This window comes from Ipomoea nil, unplaced genomic scaffold (genome assembly GCF_001879475.1).
Source record: "Ipomoea nil cultivar Tokyo-kokei standard unplaced genomic scaffold, Asagao_1.1 scaffold0380, whole genome shotgun sequence".
Classification (NCBI taxonomy): domain Eukaryota; kingdom Viridiplantae; phylum Streptophyta; class Magnoliopsida; order Solanales; family Convolvulaceae; genus Ipomoea; species Ipomoea nil.
The window spans coordinates 214,676-238,146 of NW_017616808.1; the positions used below are offsets into that span (position 1 = coordinate 214,676).

Below are 23,471 nucleotides of genomic sequence, written 5' to 3' on the forward strand. Positions count from 1 at the left end.
TTCATCTGCAAGTTGCCTGCTTACGTGTAATGTGAGTTGGTATTTTAAATAATTTTTAATAATAAATTTTTAAAAAAATAAAAAATAAAAAAAAAATGAAAAAAAAATGTACGGGTGGCCGTCGGCCTCCCCTCCCCCTTCATCCTTCGTCTCTGGCGCAGACAAAGGAGGGGGAAGGGGGTGGCATGAGACGAAGGACCAGTCTCCCGCCACCCCTCTTCCCCCTTCCTTTGTCTCCAGTTGGAGACGAAGACAGTTTCAACCAGAGATGATGAGAAGCTCTTCATCTCTGGTTGGAGACGAGGACAGAGCTCTTCATCTTTGGTTGGAGACGAAGAGATCTTTCTTCGGTCTCCAACCGAAGATAAAGGAGGAAGGGGGAAGAGGGTGGCTGCCGGCCACCCCAACATTTTTTTAAAAAAATTTATTATTAAAAATTATTTAAAAATGTCAACTCACCATTCACGTAAGCAGACAACTTGATGAAATAGATGGTAACTTGCTATTAGGTGAAATTGCATATATTTGGAGTATTCAGTGGCATAATTGCATTTTCAAGTTATGTTCAGTGGCCAATTTAAACCTTATTCCAGAGTTTAATTATATATTTGAAAAGTTAATTATTTATTTATTGTTTCCGTTTTGGTCGTAATGTAAATCTGAGGAACAAAAAATGAAAAGAAAAAATGAGGATCTATCAAATGACCAAATCTGCTTTGCATAAGCATGGAGAAGCTGAGGGCCCATATGTGCTGCCATTTTTTATGCTGATTAGGGACGCCTGGGTAACACATCTACTTATTAGATTTGAAATTTCAATAGTGGGAGTTGGTACATACAATGAATTTATAAATGTTTTATACACAAGTTAATAAATTTTGCTTTATTAGCATGTCTGTGGTTGGAACCTTACCAATAAAAAAAGGTATACATTTGACTTTATTGACAATATTAGTGTACAAACATTAGGGAACTTGTATGTGATGAGTTGAAACATATCTTGTAATTTACTTCATCTATCAGTCTCTAGAGAAGGAGTGGTGAGATCCTTAAGTTTGTGGTTTAAACTTATAAATGTTTTATACACATCCCATTTTCATATTTATTAGTTTGAACATTTATGGAAATTTTGTTAGATCTAAATAGTCTAACTATACTAAACAATAATAGTATACAAGAAATCCGACCTCGTATAAGCGGAAGCGTAGCCGTGTTGATCTCCACTGTACTTGTTGTGTTGCTTCCCGTTGATGTACCTGTTGTGTTGCTTCTTAACGGTAGAACGGTAGACCGTTAGCCATTATTTGCCATTATGAGTACCGTAACTGAATGTGCTATATCATCAAAAACATCATGTATCCCATCAATTCAGGATTATATTAGGCATAGAGTTTGATAGGATTATATTAGGCATAGAGTTTGATGGACTAACAACTTCTAGTTATTCAATCCAACGAGACCACTTAATAAGCCTAGTGAACTTGCACCACTTAATTAAGGCCCTAATATATAACATATTATTAGGGAAAATCTTACAAATTTTTGTTGACTTGAACCTAGTTTTCCTCTTAAATCCTTTTTTTTTTTTTTTTTTTTTTTTTTTTAAATTTGAATCAAATTATTTCCTAAACATCATTAATTACTCAAACTCGAAGTTTCGTTATAGGATACCTTTCATCTCATTTTATATGTATGGTTCTTAGCAAAGTTTAATTCAAAATTTTCACAATTTAACCTTTTTTTTTTTGTAATATTTAATTTAATTTTTGCACATAAAAATGATATAGTTATAAATTTCATCAAAAGTATTATTAAAAATAAAAGAAGAATTTAAAATTATAAGCAAATGTTAAAAAAAATTAAATATAAAAGGAAGAATTTAGTTGATTAATGAATAATGAATTTGATACTAAAAATGAGATAGTGGGAGCAACATTTTTGTGTAGAGATATTTCCCTCACTTATAGAAAAAATAAATAAATTATTTTGGCTTACTAAAATCACAATTTAATATTATATATATATATATATAGGAAGGTTCAAGTGCGGTAGTGCGCTTAGGTGCGGCGGTGCGGTTAAATGTAGGCCATTAGATTAGATAAATTCAACGAATCACATTCATCCAGGCTTTTCCGATATTTTCGCGCACGTTCTCACACTACGCGAACTGCAAGGTTAAAGTCGTCATTGGGCACCTGAATAGATCAAATCATAGTGTTGTGTGTTTTATGTTCGTTATTGGTGCATTATTAACCTTACTGTGGTGTATTTGAGGATTCGTGTTGGTGCCAAGTTTAGGTGCGCCCGCGCCTTCCCATGCGGTCAGTGCGGGTGCACTAATAGTTATACAAATATACACCATCCATGTTAGAAAATGCACACCAAAAAAACATATCACAAATTAGATATGCATCACCAGAACGCACCATTAGGTATGAATAAAAGCACCACACAGTGTTCAGAAATACATCATTGGGGTGGTGAGTTATATGGTGTATTTTTTGAGTGTGTTGTGTGTTTTTTGGTGTATTTGTGCATTTCATTGTGGTGCTTTTTCCTAACACTATTGGTGTCTTTTGTTAACACTGTTGGTGTATTCTGACAAGCGGCCGATATAAATGACCACTACAATTACCATAACACCCCCCACTTATCAGGACGCGCTTAAATCTTTAAATCTTCAGAAATTAGCCGCTGCCGTTAGATTAAGCAAAATGGACGATGTTGATATAGCCGCACCGCCGCACCTAAAGCCACTGCCGCATTTGAGCGCTAATATATATATATATATATATATATATATATATATATATATATATATATATATATATATATATATATATATATATATATATATATTGTTTAATAAGGTTTTTTTTTTTTTTTAATGACTACCTATCACTTATTTATTGATTGACCTCACCTTTTGCCGTTAAAAAAAAAAAAAAAAAAGAAGGAAACAAATAAACAAAATACCTCTTCATCGTGAAAGAGGCACTCCCTACATTTGATTACTTCACTTCCTCTTATTTCTGCAATGTCATAGGTACGGGCCAATCATACTTTCATTACATATGAAATTTTCAGGGGAGAAATATTTCGTGCAAGAATGTACATTGGTGCCAAGGTGATTCTACAGGAACCCAAAATCTGGAGTTGAAGTGTTTGATATGAACTAAAATCTTTTCACGGGGATTTATTTATACAGTCGTCTAATGCATTATCAAGACCTTGGGTTATAGAAACGATGCATCGAGCCGGAATTATAAAAGCAAACGTAAATGACGTTTAATCGAAATGTGAAAGGATTCTTTAATTAATGTATTAACAAGAGTATAACCCTATAAAACTTTGCTCAATTGCGCATAATTACAAAACCATAGTAAAACGACACCATTTCCACTAAGCAGGAAAATGAGAAATATTTTTTTATTACAAAAAATTGTGGCTTTATTATAATTAAGGATTATCACTGTGTAGAGGAGGCATTTTTAGTATTTATACTCTTTATTCATTATTACCATCCCAACCCCAACCAAACAATGTAATCAATATTTTTCTAATAATTTCTTTTCTACCAACAAGTAATTTATTCCTTTCAAAAAAAAAAGTAATCTATTTTTCATGAAATTTCAATTCTATTTTTTCCCTCAAATATTTTCCCCGAACCAAACGGACATACTATTTCCTAATTAATCAAAAATTCAAAATCCAATTTCCTAGGTAGAAAAAGCATTTTCGACTAAAAAAAAATCGATTGAAAAAAAAAATTGTTTATAAAATCATTTTTATCCTTTTTTTTTTTAATTTTAAATTCCAACCCAATAAACAAAGAATAAAAAAAAATTAAAAATGTGTTTCAGGGCTGTAAACAATGTGGATATTGGTGAAGATGAATTTGTCAATATAGAAAACATTGGTATCCTTTAGTTTGCCAACTCATCTTTAGATGGAGTTAGAGCAATCTCAATAGTCTAGGATTTTGCTTGGTTTTTGTTAGTTCGTGTATGAGGGCACACAGAAGGGCACAAAATGTGCAATTTATGAGTATTTCTTTTCAAAAATGGGCCCATAAAAAAATTGGTTTTGCATGGATAAAAACTTCAAAAAAAAATTACCTTCCCCATCTTAATCTTAATTATAATAAAGTCATATGATCTTGTGAAAATTAAATATTGATATTAATGGTTAAATGTTGGTATTAACAGCATTTAAAATTTTCACAAGACCATATGACTTTAAGAAGCATACATGCACACCACATGTGCAACTCCAAAGACCATAAGTTTGAAATTAATATATAGCATAGCTAGGCGGCCTAATATTTAGGATTGTTGATGTGCATATCGAGGACTACGGAGACAAAGATGCGTTATTCGTGGATTCATCGGATACTATCCAACAACACTCTCCAACTTAATTGATGTGAAGTAGGCTTAGTAACATTAAAATTATATTCTCGAATGATTAGTTCTCATCTTTTATCGATTACACACTTAATTTTGAAGTATTTGGAAGAAAAAAATCAATGTTCGAACAAAGATTGTGATTGTTTGGTCTTTAAAGGTCAATTGTATGTTGCTACATCTAGAGTTAGAAATCTCAAAGGTCTAAAAATTTTGATCCGTGGTGACTCTAAAATTGTAATTCAATTACTATTGTAGTTTACTAAGTTCTTAAAAATTTGTAATATTAAATATTATGTACTAAATTTTTAATATAGTTTAAGATTTGTAGTAATCACCCACCTTAAATATTATTTTAATTGTAAATATATTTATGTTCATAATTTTATCATAGGAATTCACACATAATAATTATTAAATAACAAAAATTTTATATATGAATAAACCTCATATATGGTATATTTTTATAACATATTTTCCGTGCATCGCAAAAACATCTCCTTAGTTTTGGTGTTTTTTTATTTTTTTTGTTTTTGTTTTTGTTTTTTTTTTTTTTTCTGCAAGAACCTCTTAATAACAATTATGAATTTGCTCTTATCTAAATTATGCATTTTCTTTTTTTTTTTTTTATTGAAGATATTTGTGGAAACATAAACAATTAGAATGTTTAACTGTTTAAATTTGAGAGTAGACTCTACTAAAAATTCCCTCTCTAGAATTCTAGGGTTTTCTCTCCACTACTAGGTTTTTCCTAGGTTTTCCCTACAATTCCCATAATTTCCTCCGGCAGTTTGTTACCGGAAGATTGCGAAGGATTAACACAGTAGCGTTTCGAACCATCTGGTGGTGTTGTGTTACTGTATGCATGGCGACTTTCAATGAGCAAATTGCGGTGGAAGGTATGACAAAAAGATGGGCGGATTTGGCGATAGAAGAAGAGGAGGCAGCGCAATTCGAACCAATCTTGGATGATGAAGAGGAGTTGCCGGCGGTTGCAAGCCAGACTTGGTCGCTGGTTGGGCGATTCTTGACACGCAGGCTAGTCAAGTTGGAATTTATGCGGGAGGTCCTGGCTTCGGTATGGCAACCGGTGCAAGGTGTTCAGGTACATGGGTTACCTATGGGGCATACTTCGGACAAGATCCTTGAACAAATTGGTAACTATCTTGGCACTTTTGTTAAATTTGATAATCGCTTTGCGAATGTACCGTGGAAGGCTTTCTATCGTATTCGGGTGGCTATCCCTGTGGACAAGCCGATCAAGAGACGTATGAATTTTGTTAAACGTGACAAATCAACATGCTGGGTCACGTTTAAGTATGAGCTTTGCACAATTTCTGCTTTTATTGTGGACTCTTGGGACATTTATACAAATTTTGTATTCATGCACGGAATGCTAATATTCCGGTGGAACAGTATCCTTTTTCAGCAGAGTTGAGGGCAGGGCTGAAGAGAGGACCGAGAGCGGTTGGGGAAGGGTGGTTGGTACCGGCTGAAGGACAGGGGACTACGAGTGGTAGTAGTGTGCGAGAAGTAGCCTATGAGGTACCTGTACTGGACCGTGAATCTGATGAGGATACGGTCACGGCAGTAGCAAAACGCCGGCGGGAAGGTGATGGTGGTGCAGTGAGCAGAGAAGGTGGTGATGTGTTGATGACTGATCTCTCAAAAAACTTGTTTACGGCGGGTGCTGGTTCCCAGGCCCGCCCATCATCATGAGTACATTGAGTTGGAACTGTCGTGGCTTGGGTAATCCACGAACAGTTCGCGAGATTGTGGACATGGTGTCCAATAAGAAACCCGACTTTGTATTTCTAATGGAAACTATGGTTGGCCAGGATCACGCGGAGCGACTCCGGGTTAAACTTGGTTTCGATGGTGTTTTTAAAGTTGACAGTATAGGTACAAAAGGAGGATTGGCGTTATTATGGAGAACGAATGGTACAGCAAGTTTATTGGGCTACTCTAGAAATCATGTGGATGTAGAGGTGACTATGCGAGGTTTTAATAGATGGAGAATGACAGGATTCTATGGTTTTGCACAAAGGGGAAGACGGAATGACGCTTGGGAACTCATCAAATCTCTATCACACCGCTCTGAGTTACCATGGGTGGTTATAGGGGATTTTAATGATCTTCTGTACCAGTATGAGAAGCGAGGGGGGAATCCCCATCCTAAGGCACTGTTACGTGGCTTTGGAGATACCATTGATGAGTGTGGCTTGGCTCAGTTACCTATGCAAGGGTACCCATTTACCTGGGAAAGGGGAGAAGGGACTGTGGACTGGATTGAGGAGAAGTTGGATAAAGTGCTGGTCACTCAGGAATGGCGGGATGTGGTAAGAGAGGCCACTGTCTTAAACATTCTAACCCGACGCTCAGATCATTCTGCTCTTTTCCTTGGGATTCTGAATCTTCGGGAAAGGACGGGTGGTGGGAGGAGAGGGTTCCGTTTTGAGATGGCCTGGTTGCATGATGAAGGATGTAGAGGTGTAGTCGAGACGACATGGACTGAGGGGAGAGATAGGGGTTTACAGGCCCGTATCGAACTCTGTGGTAACAAACTATTGCGATGGGGAGGTGATAGATTCCACAAGTTTGAGGAGCAAATTAAGTGTCTCCGGAAGGAGCAGTTGCGGCTGCGTGGACATACAGATCAGGTTTCTCTAGCCGAATATCAGCGGCTAGAGGAACGCCTTGCCCAACTAGAAGTACAAGAGGATGCATTTTGGAGACAAAGAGCAAAACAGCACTGGCTAAAGGGGGCAGACGCGAACACGAAGTTCTATCACAGGTATGCCTCTCACCGTAAAAAGAAAAATTCACTCTCTAAAATTATGAATGACAATGGGGATTGGGTGGAGGGAGATGCCATGAGAACTGTTATTCTTGATTATTACCGAGATATCTTCTCGTCAAATCAAGCTGAGATGGATGGAAGTTTTTATGCCAATATCTTGCCCCGAGTATCACACACACAGAATGATGCTCTATTGCGCCCTTTTGAGAAAGCGGAAGTAAAAACAGCACTTTTTGCCATGTTTCCGGACAAGGCACCTGGCCCGGATGGAATGAATCCGAGATTTTATCAGCATTTCTGGGATGTGGTGGGAGAGGATGTGTCAGATTTTATTGTGGATTGTCTAAATACACGATCCTTACCAGCAAGTTTGAATGCTACTGATATAGTTCTAATACCGAAGAAGAAGAACCCAGAACGGGTCTCAGATCTTAGACCCATAGCACTAAGTAATGTGGTATACAGGGTCATGGCCAAGATGATTACAACCAGAATGAAACCGTTGATGGATGAGATTATTTCGAATACACAGAGTGCATTCATACCTGACAGGCTGATTACAGATAATATTTTGATTGCTGCAGAAGTTCGTCATTATTTAAATAGGAAACAATGTGGTATGGTGGGTTGGGGTGCTTTAAAGCTGGATATGGCAAAAGCATATGATCGAATGGAATGACCCTTCCTGCGTAATATGTTACTGGCATTGGGTTTCAATAATACATGGGTGGATCTTATCATGCTGTGCGTCACTACTGTGTCATATAATATCAAGTTGAATGGATCCCGAAGTGTACCTATTACTCCAACCCGCGGCCTTAGGCAAGGAGATCTCTTATCTCCATATCTATTTATTATTTGTGCAGAAGGGCTCTCCTTGCTATTACAACAAGCACAGGCTCAGGGAATAATCCATGGGTGCAGAGTTGCGAGAGGTGCACCCTCTATTTCTCATTTATTTTTTGCTGATGACAGTTTATTATTCTTTAAAGCAAATACACAGGAAGCAAATGCAGTGAAACAGTGTTTGACACGATATGAAAAGTTGTCTGGTCAGGTGGTAAATTATCATAAGTCCAGCATATGTTACAGCAAGAACACTCGAGACGAAGATAGGGATGATGTGGCACAAATTCTGGGGGTTACTCAGGCACCAAATTTTGGAAAATATTTGGGACTCCCCTCATTTATAGGAAGGAATAAGAAGGCAACATTTTCCTATATTGAGGATAAGATAAGACAAAGAATTGTTTCCTGGAATAAAAAGTTATTATCACAAGCTGGTAAGGAGGTCTTGTTGAAAAGTGTGGCTCAAGCTATGCCCACGTTTTCAATGAGTGTTTTTTTGTTACCTATCGGGATCTGTACAGCAATAGAACGAACTATGAACCGGTACTAGTGGGGGACGAGGAATGATTGTGGGATCCATTGGAAAGCCTGGGACAAATTGTGTGTACCAAAGAAGTATGGTGGCTTGGGTTTCAAAGAGTTGCATGCGTTTAACATAGCAATGTTGGGTAAACAGGCATGACGATTTTTGTCTAAACCTGACTCATTGGTTTCAAAAGTCTATAAAGCCAGGTACTACCCGAAAGGATCTTTCTATGAGGCCACTATAGGAAATAATCTCAGTTTTTGTTGGCGCAGTATTATGGCAGCTCATGACATGGTTTGTGGTGGTGTCAGACGCAGAATTGGAAATGGAAAAACAACCCAGATTTGGGATCACCCATGGTTACAGGACAAGCAAGACCCAATGATTCATACGGATAAACCCCCCTACCTGAATAATGCAACCGTTATGGGGTTAATTGATCATGAGACACAAACCTGGGACCCGGATATTTTGACAGATATTTTTATCCCTACAGATGTAGCTCGAATAAGGAAGATTCCAATATCACCAGAATATGAAGATATGTGGTATTGGCATGGAGACCAAGGGGGAAACTATACTGTGAAAAGTGGCTACAAAGCGGTTGTGGGTGATCTCAATGATAATATGGGTAATGAAAATAATTGGTTACGCCTGTGGAAGCTTAAAATCCCCCCCAAATGGAGAACATTTTTATGGAAGGCTTTGAGTGGTATCCTCCCCACTACAACGAATTTGATTATAAAGAGGGTGGAAATACAACCAACATGTGCTATGTGTGGGGTAATGAATGAAGACACAATGCATGCCTTAGTAACATGTGATTATGCAAGTTCCATTTGGGCACAATCTCACCTTCCAATCCCCATGGCAATAACAAATATTTTTCATACTTGGTTTAGTGATCTATTGAATATTTTAGACACTAATCAAATCATTCACGCAGCTGCAATCTTATATTACATTTGGAAGGCCAGAAACGGAGCGGTATGGGAGGCTTGCCTACCACGACCACAGAAAATACTAGCTTCGGCCAGATCCACGGTACTTGCATGGCAACATATCCACCCAAACCAGGCGCCCCACCGGGCTGTAGCACAGCAACATGCCACTGCCACTGCCGTGTTACAGCAGCAGCAGCGGAACACGGCTACTGCCGTGTTACACCAGCAGCAACACGACACACAGCAGCAACATGGCGTCACTGCTGCCGTGCTACAACAACAAGAACACAGCAGCATAGCTGCTGCCGTGCTACAGCAGCAGGAGTACGAAACTGCAGCAGATTATGGAATTATTGCCCAGGACGGAATTTCGCAGCCAATCCAGTATACGCCAGTCCGAAAATGCTACTTCGACGCTGGTTTTTCGCCCATCACTGGAAAAGCCACGGTAGGTGCAATCTTGATCAGCGAGGAGGGAGAATATATCTCGGCATTCAGTGCACCATTATCGGACTGTTTCTCCCCACTCATGGCTGAAGCGCTAGCATGCAAAGAAGCCTTGTCTTGGTTATGGAATCGTGGGGAACGATCTATACGCTTGTTCACGGATTGTTTAACATTGAAGCAATACCTGTCAAATGCAAATGTCTTACTACGAACGTACGTTGGCTATGCCGTAGATGCTTGCAGAGCACGCATCACCTCATTTAATTACTGCCCAGTTATTTTTATTCCTAGATCAGAGAACTATTTAGCTCATAGTTTAGCTGCATCAGCTTTTATTTACTCTACTGTTATGTATTCGGACGATGTCCCCCCAAACTCTATTTCAGAGTACTTTGAATAAATGCCAAACCGGCCACCTTTCAAAAAACTGTTTAAATTTAAAAATATTTCAGAGTTTAGAAATTGCATTTTATATTAAATTGACTTTGTGGTAATTTGCATTTACTATTCAACTATTTATTACGGAGTACTAATTAATTTGGTACACTACTTTTATTTACTAATGTACAACTTTTTAAATTGTGAAATAATTACTTATCTATGCATATAAAAGATATTTACAAATACACCCCTCTTTTGACCTTTTAATGCAACATAACTAAAAAGTATTACATATTTGAAATCAATGTATGTAAGACGGTCTTATATTGTAAACATGTCTTTTTAAGTACTATCAACTCTATTATAATGTAATATCTGTTACAAAAATTTCAATCATATGACCTTCCATTAAGAAAAATTATAGTGGTACCAACTAAACAAAAAGTGCTTAGCATATTGTGACGGAAAGTGTTACATGAATGGTAAGAGATCAGAAACAAATCGAAGAAGAAGATCTTATTCAAGTTGACAGAGCATGGCTTTACATACTGGTTTATATATAGATGGTGAATGCACGGACCAGTTACAACAGAAAGAGGGAAGGGAAATGATGACAATCAACTCCCTATTCCAAGCTTTCCCGTTTATTTATTTTCATCCTCCAACATCCCCCGTAAGCTAGAGCATGCAAATTTTGTATGCCCAGCTTAGATAGGAAGGAGTAAAACAGAGATGTTGGAAGAGTTTTGGTCAGACCATTAGCAATCTGCCTTGAAGAGGACACAAATAGCAACTTTGTCAAGCCTTTGTGTAATCTTTTTCGCGAACTATGGATGTCTTTGCCACAGATGCAGCATGCTCTAAACAACATCTCACCACCTTCGTTGGATCAATAATTCCAGCAGCCATCAAGTTTTCATAGTTGCCTGTCGCGGCATTGTACAATTTATCCTCAACCAGATGAGAATTGGAAGCACGGCCCAGAAAAACAAAAGCAAACTCCCCAATTTGAGTCAGAGACATTCCAACAAGAAGTGAAGTCTTGTTGTTGTAACCAAAACCTTTGACTAGTATTGCAACCACAATAGTTTTAAACACGATTACCATAATAACAGAAGTCAGTAAAATATCAATGTGATTCCACATAAAATGAACATGGATAAGCATTCTAATACTGGATAGGAAAGGAGCAGCTAAGAAATTCTGAATTAGCTCAACCTGATCAAGTGTATGTTGAGCAAGTTCCTTTGTTGATATCATCACTCTAGCAGCAAGAGAACCAAATTCAAGACTAAAACCCAGCTTATCATTACACCAGGCAACAATCAAGCAGAAAGCAACAGATGTCAACTAATATAGTTCATGAGTCTGTGATGATAGGCCTATCATCAACTTAAGAAACCTAGGTGCCAATGTCCAGCAAAATATTGACAAAATGCTAAAAAATGCAGCCAAAGTGACCAACATTTTTCCCATGGACATCAATCCAGGAAGAACACCAGAATTACCACCCAGAATTGGAAGCAGTGCAAATAGCAAACCTACCGTACAATCCTGAATGACAGCAACCCCTCCCGATAATTTTGCAATTCTTTCGTTTAGCTTTTGCAGATCGAGGGACACAGCCGTTGTGGCTGAGTCGGAATACTGTTCCCTCTGTTTCAGATTGAGAATCTCACTCCGTAGACTTGAGATTCGGTGTGAATTTTCCAGATCTTCTGGATTATAGTTTCTCTGCGTGAACAGGTTCCACTGTGGAACGGCTATGGATGTCGCCAAAATTGGAGATCGAATGATCGGAAGCGACTGACAAACTCCTTCCTTCCGCTGCGGAACAGCTGTGGAGGTCGCCTGAACTGGAGATCGAGTGATCAGAGGCAACTGATGAACTCCTTCCTTCCGCTACGGAACGACTGTGGAGATCTCCTGAACTGGAGATCGAACGATCGGAATCGACGGACGAGCTCCTTCCTTCCGCTGCGGAACGGCTGTGGAGGTCGCCTGAACTGGAGATTGAGCAATCAAAATCGACGGACAAGCTCCTTCCTTCCACTGTGGAACGGCTATGGAGGTCGCCTGAACTGGATTTTGGCTTCTCTGCTTCTCTCTGCGGAATCGTTGCTGAGCGTCGGCATTGTTGCTACTCTGCGTAGTAATAATCCTCTGCGGATTGATCGGAGAAGATCACAAAGGAGATCGAGCATCAGGAGTCGTCGGATGGCATCTTCGACTGGACTCTCCGATGCTGGCGGCGTCGTAGGTGAACCACCGTGGTGGCTCTGATACCATGATGGAAAGTGTTACATGAATGGTGAGAGATCAGAAACAAATCGAAGAAGAAGATCTTATTCAAGTTGACAGAGCATGGCTTTACATACTGGTTTATATATAGATGGTGAATGCACGGACCAGTTACAACAGAAAGAGGGAAGGGAAATGACAATCAACTCCCTATTCCAAGCTTTCCCGTTTATTTATTTTCATCCTCCAACATATTGGAAATACGTTATTTTTGTTAAATTCTGAATTTGTGTAAGTTATTGGTCCACAAGTGGGAGAAATTTTGGGGTAGTGGCATTATCGATCCCTGCCCATTAAGGCATTAATGCATGAATTATGAAGCTGAAAGCGTGAAAGCGAAGTGCAAAGGGAAGGTGATTTAATTGGTGGATGATAATGAATCATTGTTTTGGTGGATAAATGGTAGCTACTAGCTAGTGCGCTGTCGGTAATGTCCAGCCAAACATATAAGAAAAGGATTAGATTAGATTTTCCCAGATTACATTACACTTTATTATCACATAATTGAAGTATAGGTTCTATTTCAATTAAAATGCTAAATTGATAATTGGACTATATATTTAACATGAGCTAATTAGAAGGATGCATGGTCTCTTGACTATTGACATTTACCAATTTTTATCATCACCTTTCAATTAGACTATAAATAATTCTTTAACTATTGTCATTTACCAATTTTCATCATCGACTTTCAGTTTGATCATAAATGATATCTTGATTATTGATTTTGTTCCAAATTTTATCATCTTGTTAATATCCATTTTAGTAACATTAAATTTAAGAATAATAATGTAAAAATTAACTTGTTATTGAGATGGATGGTAAATTGGGTTTCATAAACTTAATACATTGGAACATTATTAGTGGGAATGAGAAAAACAAAATATTTACATTATTACCTTTAAATTTAATATTTACTAAATTGATATTTAACTGGAAGACTAAATTGTAATTTGTAATTTTCTAATTATCAAATTTTTAAAGTTAAAAACGAAGTATAACAATATTACAATTTACAATAATGATTAAATGAAAGTAAAATTGTCCTGACCATAACTTACATCTAACTGCAATATTGACCCTTACACGTTAAAATTTGAGTGGAACTTCTTTCCACAGTTACACGTTCCTACCTAAATTATTAACTATTAAAATATTAAACATTTGACAAGTTTTAATTCACTTCCTCGAAGTTGTCTATTTACCTTCTTTTTGAAACAGTTAATTATAAACTACCTAGATTGATTTATCGCTTTTATAATATTATTATACTAATAAAATTTACAAGCTGTACTTCACCAGAACACACATTGATTGTGAATTTTCAGGTAACTCAAAAGTATTAAGTATTCTTGCAAGCATCAACGTATCACGATGATACTTCCTTGTATTAATAATTTTTCCATTTTATTGAATTTTATATTCATTTTAGTCTAACTTCACGTTGATTTTCAAATGTAAGTTTTTAAAAGAATTATGTTACACCTAACTTACGAACTTCATTTTAATTTTAAATAAATTATACTATTCTTACATTTCTATGCAACGTCTTTATTTTGGATTAGTTGAATTATAATTTCACATTGTAAAAGACCCCAAATGTTGTTGAACATATTTTTAGGGAGTATACTTTTGCATAATAATTGTATGCACATGGCCGGGCATAATATAAGATACAATAATTGTATAGTATACTCAAATTATTTATGCTAGAATCATCTATGACTCTATGAGTCAACCATTAAAAAATACGAGTAAATAAAAAGAAGAAGAAGAAATGATTTTCTTTTCTTTTCTTTAATTTCGTTTTATTCGGAAATTATGAGGTGGCCCGTGGGCGTGGGGGCGTGGGCTGTTGGTGCAACAAACTATGAAACGCAACCGTTTTTAGGAAGTAAAAATGATTTTATAGGACAGGGGGCCTTAAACTGCTGTCAGAACCGCAGGAACTTGTAAAGTACTAAAAGGCAATTAACCACTTTTGGTGGCACCTCATTTGCCCACTTGGCGTCTTTCTTAAGTTCTGTCCCTACTTTTAGTCCACCCTCCTTGGAATCTGTGGCTGTCTGATTCTTCCTTCTGGTTGGATCTCTGTTCTTAACATTTTCGAGAGTCAGGGTACTGATTTTAATCTTGTTGGTATTCAAATACATAAGACTTTAATACTATCTGTGATTTAGATTTACAGGGATTGTTGGACGGAGACCTGTAAAGTCTTTGAAGGGCTAAATTCAGAATCCAATGTTTGAAAAATGTGTGACGGTATTAAGAAATAAAGTTGCGTTTTCATTACTAACTAAAGAATATAACTTTTGAGGCAGTAATAAGTGCTTGAGGTATCAGAGTCAGGTCATGGGTGCTGGGCGGAGGCCTGCCAAAGGTGGGAGTAGAAAATGGGAGTACACATAGAATTTTCCTTTTTGGGTACCTAAAGCGTTAGCAGTTGGAAAGTAATGAGCTTTTGACATGTAGCGAAATGATGATCGCAAAAATATGGTGAAGAAAGGGGCCCCCACCTTCCAAGAAAAGCACATATTTTTGAAGATGAAAGTTGAATTCTCCAATCTCGATTGTGTGTGTGTGTGTTTTTTCTTCTTCTTCTTCTTCTTCCCCTATCCTTTAATAATCTTTTAAAGATGCTGCTGGAACTTGCGTCAGCTTATCATCTTTAATAAGTAAAAAAGATTCAACCTTTTTCTACCTATATTGGTGTAGATTTCTGTTTCTTTCGCTTTTTGGCTCTGTCAAACCCATATTTTACTACAGTAATTTAGTGGGATTGTTATATTTGTGGGGGCAATTTAACCTTATTCTTCAATGGAATAATTGGTGGTGTGGTATGTGGGGAAGTGGAAAATCTTTCTTGTCATCTCTGCTACTTCCCAGCCTTGAGTATGCTTCCAAGATGAATTTGGTGGCTTTTGTCTGATTTGGTTTCTTCAGATTCCTTGGAGCATCTCTGCTGATTCTCCTCCTACTGTAACAGGTGCCCATGATTCTGTCTTTACTCTTCTTTATCTGAATTTTGATTTTTTTTTTTATGGGTATTGATGGATTCATATGCTTTTCTTGTCGGCAAGTTAGAATCATTGTATTAATTAATCTGTTCTAATGGGCTGTCAGTGATTGGATCTGACCACCAGATTCTTGATTATTGGTGAATTATTTTGCTTTTTCTTGGTTTCTGATTCTTCCTCTTCAATTTTGTTGTGTGGGTGAATCTTATCTTGGTTCTTTGATAGTGTGGCTAAGATCAATTGTTATGTCTATGTCAATCTGTTTTGTGTTCTCACTTTCACTGGATAATTCAGTCCATAAGGGGCTCTGTCAATCTCTGTGGCTAACCTACAAGTAAAATTTGGGTGCAGGCCGGGCGGGATTCGATTCTTTATGGGTTGGCTGTCCAAGATTTTCAAAGGTTTCAGCCATGGCAGTAAGCACAGGATATCACAAGGGCAACACCATGGGAGATTCGAGGATGACGCCTTCTGGGAACGGCCAAGAACATCCACAGTAATCACTGCTGATGAAAACTTTTGATGTTTTCTTGATTTCTAGTGGGTTATTTTCTGTATTGATTCTAGTCTAATTGCGGGTTCTGTCTAGGATGAAAGGTCGGATTTTGATAACGAAGAAATCGATCTTGCCATTGCACTCTCGCTTGTTGATGAAGACCAGAAGGAAGATGAGAAGGAAGACGACCAAAAGGATGATGTGATTGAAGACCACAAAGAAGATGAGAAAGAAGATGAGAAGGGGAAAAGAGTAATTGGTAAGTTACATATTGTGTGAAAATCATCTATCAAATCTAGATATCTGTTTATAGCTTCTGAGTATAGAATTTCTTCTGTTTTCTGGGGATTGGTTAGAACCCGAAGCAGATATAGAGGAAGACGAAATGTTGGCCAAGGCGATTCAGGAGAGTTTATACGTGGACTCCTCCCCGCCAAGGCGCAATGATTACGAAACTTTCTTTCCACCATATCCATACTTCTACCCACCTGGCTACAGGATTTGTGCTGGCTGCAATAATGAGATTGGCCACGGGCGATTTTTGAGCTGTATGGGAGCTGTCTGGCATCCCGAATGCTTCCGATGCAATTCTTGCAACATTCCCATTTCTGACTACGAGGTTTGCTGTTCGTAATCTCTCTCATTGATTCATGTTTTTCTGCTAATCCATACCGGTATCAGTAATGATTCCATCTTTGCTAGCAGTTTTCAGTGTCTGATAATCGCCCGTACCATAAATCTTGCTACAAGGAGCAGCACCACCCAAAATGTGATGTCTGCAAGAATTTTGTAAGTGATCATATCCTGCATTTAACTGTTATTGTCAAAAATATATCACACCGATTATCTCTAATCCCGAGTGGTTTGATCTCCAGATTCCTACAAATGCAGCCGGGCTTATAGAATATAGAGCACATCCTTTCTGGCTTCAAAAGTACTGCCCATCACACGAGCAAGATGGAACCCCCCGCTGCTGCAGCTGCGAGAGAATGGAGGTATGCAGCCAAACATTCATACCGTAGTTTATCCTAATTGTTGAGCATATAACCATTAATGTGCAATCCAACTATCAGCTTAAGCTTTTAGTTGAGATGGAAGACTCGTAAAATTCATAAGAAAAACGCAAACTTTCCTTGTTTATTGCGTGCAGCCAGTAGACACCAGATATTTGGTGCTCGATGACGGGAGGAAACTGTGTCTAGAGTGTCTGGATTCTTCGATAATGGATACTCATGAATGCCAGCCTCTCTATCTCGAAATCCAAGATTTTTATGAAGGTCTAAATATGAAAGTTGAGCAGCAAATTCCACTGCTCTTAGTTGAGAGGCAAGCCCTCAATGAAGCCATGGAAGGAGAAAAGAATGTGAGACAGATAGATACTTCAATTCTATCCTGTGTTAGTATTAAAAAACATCATGGTTTTGATTTCAATGAATTCTTAATTTTGACAGGGGCATCATCACATGCCTGAAACAAGAGGACTTTGCTTGTCTGAAGAACAGACAGTCAGCACTGTATGATTCTCTCTCTCTTTCTCTCTTTGTGATCACTTTTACATTAACATATATTAGACCTGTAGAAATGAAGCTTATCTCCTATGCATAAATTTCAGATTTTGAGGCGGCCAAGAATTGGGGGGAATAGAATCACAGATATGTTCACAGAGCCTTACAGGCTAATTCGTAGGTGCGAAGTGACTGCAATACTCATCTTGTATGGCCTTCCGAGGTAATAACCTGCAGACTTGCAGTTTCACTATCAGCTTAAACTTTTAGTTTACACGGAAATGCAGATTCTTCAATTTAGTATCAGAGCACCGAACATTATTAAACTTTACTTGCCGGCCTGTCCAGGTTGCTGACCGGCTCAATCCTGGCTCATGAGATGATGCATGCATACCTGCGGCTTAAAGGTGCCTTCCATTAATCCCATAACACTTACATTTTCGCAACAACCTGCATCGCATTAAGCTATTTGCTGAGCATATAACCATTAATGTGCAATCCAACTATCAGCTTAGGCTTTTGTAATGTGATCCGCAAATTATATTGTGGACAGGTTATCCCAATCTAAGCCCAGAAATAGAAGAAGGAATCTGCCAAGTCTTAGCTCACATGTGGTTAGATTCAGAAATCATAGCCGGTTCTGGTAGCAGCAGCACTGCATCTACTTCTTCGTCTTCTTCGTCTGCAACCTCACCATCATCATCGTCATCATCGTCCACTACCTCTTCAAAGAAGGGTACCCGGTCGCAGTTCGAGAAGAAACTGGGCGAGTTTTTCAAGCACCAGATAGAATCAGACACTTCTGTAGCTTATGGCGATGGGTTCAGAGAAGGCAACAAGGCAGTGCTCAAGTACGGCCTCAGGAGTACACTTGACCATATTCGGCTAACTGGAAGCTTTCCTTGCTGATCTGATGAGGTTTTCCACTTCCAGTCATACTTTATATATATACTTTGATACCAGTTTTATAGGACAAACCCCCCCATGCATATACAAATCATAAAGATGTAATGAATCCAATAAATACGTGTATGTATTATAGAGTGCAACATATATATTGTGATTATGATATTTATATACATAACAACATCAATAATATGGAAAGTGAATAGGGTGTTTTTTTTTTTTTTTTTTAGTGCTACTGACTCTATTACAATGTAATATCTGTTCATAACTACTTTCTCAACCTGCTTTGAAGCATAAAGAACTTGAACCCACAATTTTCCATATGAGAGTGCAATCTTAGTGTCATTAGACCACAAGATCTTGGCTGAATAGGGTGCTTTTATAAGTCAAATTAATTACATTTCAGTCTCTAATAGAGAGTATTTGTTCAAATCTCTGCTTGCCTTAATTTGATGCTAAATTTAATGATATAACGCTTTTTCTTTCGCTCTTGAATACAGAAGCAACAGATTGCTACAATATCCTAAGTATAGATTTAGTGCTTCCATTATTTGCAAGGTAATTTAGTCTTTTAGTTATGATAAAAATGGCTAATTTGGTGATTTAAGGATCAAATTCACCATTTTATTAACATATTACATACTGGTGATGAGTTTAGACATTGAGGGATCAAATTTACTACTTTGATAATAATTGAGAGTTCTTTTTGGGTAATATGTTTATACTTTTGGTAATTGGTTATAGAAGAAAGGGAGTTTAGAAAGCCATGTAAAAGACACAAGAATATTTCATTAGAAATTTTGATGATAGGAACTGAACTTCTATTTTTATTCAATCGAGAGGCTCTTTATATAGAAAATCTCGTAGGAAGATTACAAACTTTTTACAACTTCTAAGAGATAACTAATAACTACTAAGTTACATCAAAATTAAAGTCTTCAAACTTAGTACACATTAGTACAATAAGATAAGATCTAAGTTATTTCAACAACTACAATAAGATAAGATCTAAAGATAATAAGATGAGATACTAATAAAGTCTCTTTATTTTTGCCTTTTACATTTTTGTCTTCTTGGCACTTTTGTCTTCTAGCATTTTTGTCCTCTTGCTCCTTAGACAGCACTATCAGCATTATTAGTGGGGTTTGCTTCCGATTTGGGTCGGGTCAAAGTGGATTTGGATTCTTCGTAGTGAGGCAAATATATTGATATATTGTACACTCAAAACAGATAATGGGTGAATGAAAAATTGATTCTCAAATTAGACCCATTTGAGTTGGAAAATAAGGTGGAAAGACATTAAAAGTAATTTTTATCCCACATTAGTTTGGAAAGTGGATTTGCTCCACTATTAGGTGTGTTAGCGAACAGAGCTTTCGACAAACTACTCGTGTTCGTGTTCGGTAAGCGTTCGTTTATGTTAGAGCTCGTTTAATAAACGAACAGAACTTGAACAGTTGTATGCTCGTTTGTTAAGAAATCGTGAACAAGCTCGTTTAGTGTTCGTTTAATAATGTTCACAAACATATATATATATATAGATTATATTGTGATCATGAAAGTTGATTATTTTTTGAACATAGATTATTTGTTGTTTTTTTGAACATAGATTATTTGTTGTTCACGAACGAATTGTGATCATGAACATGTGCAGGTGTTTGGTTATTAAAGGTTCACGAATGTGTTCATGAACATAAACCAACATGTTCGTAAACGTACTTGTTAACGAACATGTTTGTGAACGTGTTTGTTAACGTTAACGAACACGTTCGTGAACATTAACAAACACGTTCGCGAACATGTTTGTTAACGTAAACGAACACGTTCGCGAACGTTAATGAACACTAATGAACGCTTAACAAACGAACACGAACAGGATTTTCAAAAACCTTAACAAACGAACACGAACACTAATGAACGCTTAACAAACGAACACGAACAGGATTTTCAAAAACCTTAACAAACGAACACGAACTCAAACACTCCAAAATTCATAACAAACGAACACGAACAACCTCCGTTCATTTATGTTTGGTTCGTAAACAGCCCTATCCACTATGTATAAAAGAGTCTTTTTAAGACAGATAAGTGGATTTGCTCTTTTTTGCACATTTCAATCTCACCCTCCTGACTCTTGTTCAGTCTCTGCATTGTCCCTGATGCTTACACACCTTATAATCTTATATTATCATGATCCTTGGACACCTTATAGGCATGCAAATTTGGTCCAAATCCCTACTTTCCCACTATCCTCTGCTGGTTTCTTACCACTGCTAAGAAGATGAAAGAATTTCTTAATAGTTTTTGGGGGAAGAAAGTATACATACACATTCACTATAATCAATTAGCATAATCATAGAGATTAATTACACAATCAAAATCAGCACCCCATGATTCATAGGATTGTCTCAAAATATCACCAGAATGATTATTTACTTCAACAGTACTCACTATAATTTCACATGTAAAATATAAGTATGAATAATAATATTAGGTGCTTGATGAGGAAAGCTCCCAAGAGGATGTGGTGGTCATGGCTATTGAGAAATGCCTAACAATTTCATCCATGTTGGGCCGACTCGAAGCGTCTTTCTTGATGCAACTATCGATCAATCTCACCAAAGACACCGCAACGTCTGCAGGATACCTCCCTTGCAGACTAGGATCCAGGAAACTGGTCAAGTGCTGTTTTCCATTTTCCTCTTCGAGCACGGGGAGGAGGAGTTCTGAGAGGTGGATGTTTTCGCGTTCTTGAAGAGCAGCAATGTCCTTCCCGGTGAGTATCTCGAGCGTGAGGACCCCGAAAGCATACACGTCTAGCTTCGGGGAAACCAAACCGTGGTACAGATACTCGGGAGCCATGTAGCCTTTCGTCCCGACTATGTGCCTTGTCAAGGCGAACTCGCCTTCTTGTGCATCTGCAGACCTTGACAGGCCAAAGTTTGTGATTTTGGCTCTCGAGTTGCTGTCGAGGAGAACGTTGCTGCTCTTTAAGTCCTTGTGGACGTGGGGAGGGGAAGTGTAGCTGTGGAGGTAGTTAAGGCCAGTGGCTACATCCAACCCGATTTGTACCCTTTGTGCCCATGTCAAAGGCGGCTTCCTCGAATCATTGCCATTTTCGGGGTGGATGGTATCGCTCAATGCCCCGTTTTCAGCATACTCAAACACGAGATACCAGTCGCCATCGTTGAAGCAAATCCCGGAGAGGCTAATGAGGTTGAAATGGTTGATTTTGCTCAACAGATTAATTTCCTTAGATACATCCCCATTTATTTTCTTGATTGCTGCAAAATCCCCATTGATTGTGCCACGATAAACCGATCCCCGGATCAAACAACTAGGACTAAAATTCTCTGTAGCAGATTTCATCTCTTCAAAAGTATACATCTTTACAGATTGTACCAAATCAGATACACTCCCATAGGACAACCCCATTTCCTCATCCAATTTCTTCTTCAATGGCTTCTCAGTTGCTTCAAAACTCTTCGTCACCATCTCCGGCTCACCTCTCTTCTCCCTTTTCCGGATGCAAAGCAAGAAAACAACCCCTCCTACAATTCCCAAACAACCAAGTCCTCCAAGAACACCCGCCAGGACATATTTCCAGGTCTTGCTTGAGCTTTTACTCACATCTTGCGGCGGTGGCGGCGGCGGCGGCGGCGGAGGCGCCGCCGCCGGAGACTGAGCTGAAATCTGGGTAATAGATGGCTGGGATTGAAGTGGAACCAGAAGGGTAGTGTTTGGGTATATGACTGTATCCTGATCGGATAGTCCATTTGCGGCTAGAGTTTTCTCAGTATCCGCCCCAAATTTTTCACTGATTAAGGAAACATAATCTCCCGATTCAACCATGTAACTCAACAAGAACTTAACCCCATCATCACTCTGATTCTTGGTCGGACAAGCACACCTTACAGGAACATTGATTCTCAACCCAGGAACCAAATTAGTTTCGGGGATATTACTATTCTCAGATCGGAGAGCACGGCAGGTAGACAAGCCTTCTAAAGGGCTAAGTTCAATAGACGTATAAGTATCGCCTGCCCTAAGAGCGTAGGATCCATTGGCCTGATAGAACTGGCCAGCGCAAGAGCAGGTGACAGGGACAAGAACCACCTTGTTTGTCTCAAAGGTTGCGTTTTCCGACACTGAATTGAGGTTTGAGAGGTTTACCGGGTCAGCTCCGAGAAGGGCGGAGATGGCGGCGACGGAATCGTACGGCGGCTGAGACGCGAAGGTCAGGTAGGCCTGGCAGCTCCGGTTAACGCCATTGCAGTGGTACCCAAAGGCGGAAGTGGAATTGGAAACAGCTAAGCTACCCATACACCCTGTATCCTTGCGGATATATGGCTGCTGGGCTTCGATCCACGAGGACCCAGAAATCAGGGCAGTCAAGAAACAGATCCAATGTAAATTGTTCATCGTTTTGGGTGTGTTGTAATGGAGGATGAGCTTAGATTCTTGGAATGGAGAGAGAGAGGATAAGAATATGTAAGCTCAAACCCAGAAACTCAAGAATGGAGTTTTGAGAAGTCTGAATTGAATTGAATGAAGAAACACTGTACAATTTGGTTTGGACATAGAAAATTGGGGGGCGCGTTGACTTGAGAATTATTCCAACGGCAATGGGAGAAACATTCAAAAATGTTGTGTGAAATTTCGTATGTTTGATTTCCGAACAACTGGAAATGTCTTCACTACACCTTTCGCTGTCAAGATTCTAAGAAAATTCATAGGAAATTACTAACACGCGCACATTCCAAGCATAAAAATCCTGGATATAGGACAATGATATACTAATTAACAATCTTTTCCTAAATTTATTAGCGGAAAAAAAAAAGAGCTTAATTTCTGGCCTAACTTGGAATTTAGCCTAGGCAGTGAAGTAAATTA

General features: G+C 38.2%; 4 protein-coding genes across 4 annotated transcripts; 3 read left to right on the forward strand and 1 right to left on the reverse strand.

Annotated features, from left to right (window-relative positions):
- Positions 1-6,232: 6,232 nt before the first annotated feature.
- On the forward strand, positions 6,233-7,885 carry LOC109171734. The gene is made up of 2 exons (XM_019320790.1): positions 6,233-7,066; positions 7,271-7,885. The coding sequence occupies exons 1-2, from the start codon at positions 6,233-6,235 to the stop codon at positions 7,883-7,885; spliced, it is 1,449 nt and encodes a 482-aa protein (XP_019176335.1).
- A 972-nt stretch (positions 7,886-8,857) lies between these two features.
- Positions 8,858-10,372, forward strand: LOC109171736. Its single transcript, XM_019320791.1, has 2 exons — positions 8,858-9,212; positions 9,504-10,372. The coding sequence occupies exons 1-2, from the start codon at positions 8,858-8,860 to the stop codon at positions 10,370-10,372; spliced, it is 1,224 nt and encodes a 407-aa protein (XP_019176336.1).
- Positions 10,373-15,226: 4,854 nt separating this feature from the next.
- LOC109171752 (protein DA1-related 1-like) lies at positions 15,227-18,776 on the forward strand. The gene is made up of 11 exons (XM_019320808.1): positions 15,227-15,640; positions 16,023-16,167; positions 16,261-16,426; positions 16,524-16,786; positions 16,873-16,956; positions 17,043-17,162; positions 17,318-17,530; positions 17,619-17,681; positions 17,780-17,895; positions 18,021-18,079; positions 18,226-18,776. Exons 2-11 carry the CDS (start codon positions 16,045-16,047, stop codon positions 18,579-18,581), a joined length of 1,563 nt encoding a protein of 520 aa, XP_019176353.1. The 5' UTR covers positions 15,227-15,640; positions 16,023-16,044; the 3' UTR covers positions 18,582-18,776.
- Positions 18,777-20,905: 2,129 nt separating this feature from the next.
- On the reverse strand, positions 20,906-23,202 carry LOC109171751 (lysM domain receptor-like kinase 4). The gene has a single exon (XM_019320807.1). The coding sequence runs from the start codon at positions 22,998-23,000 to the stop codon at positions 21,069-21,071; it is 1,932 nt and encodes a 643-aa protein (XP_019176352.1). The 5' UTR covers positions 23,001-23,202; the 3' UTR covers positions 20,906-21,068.
- Between the last annotated feature and the right edge of the window lie 269 nt (positions 23,203-23,471).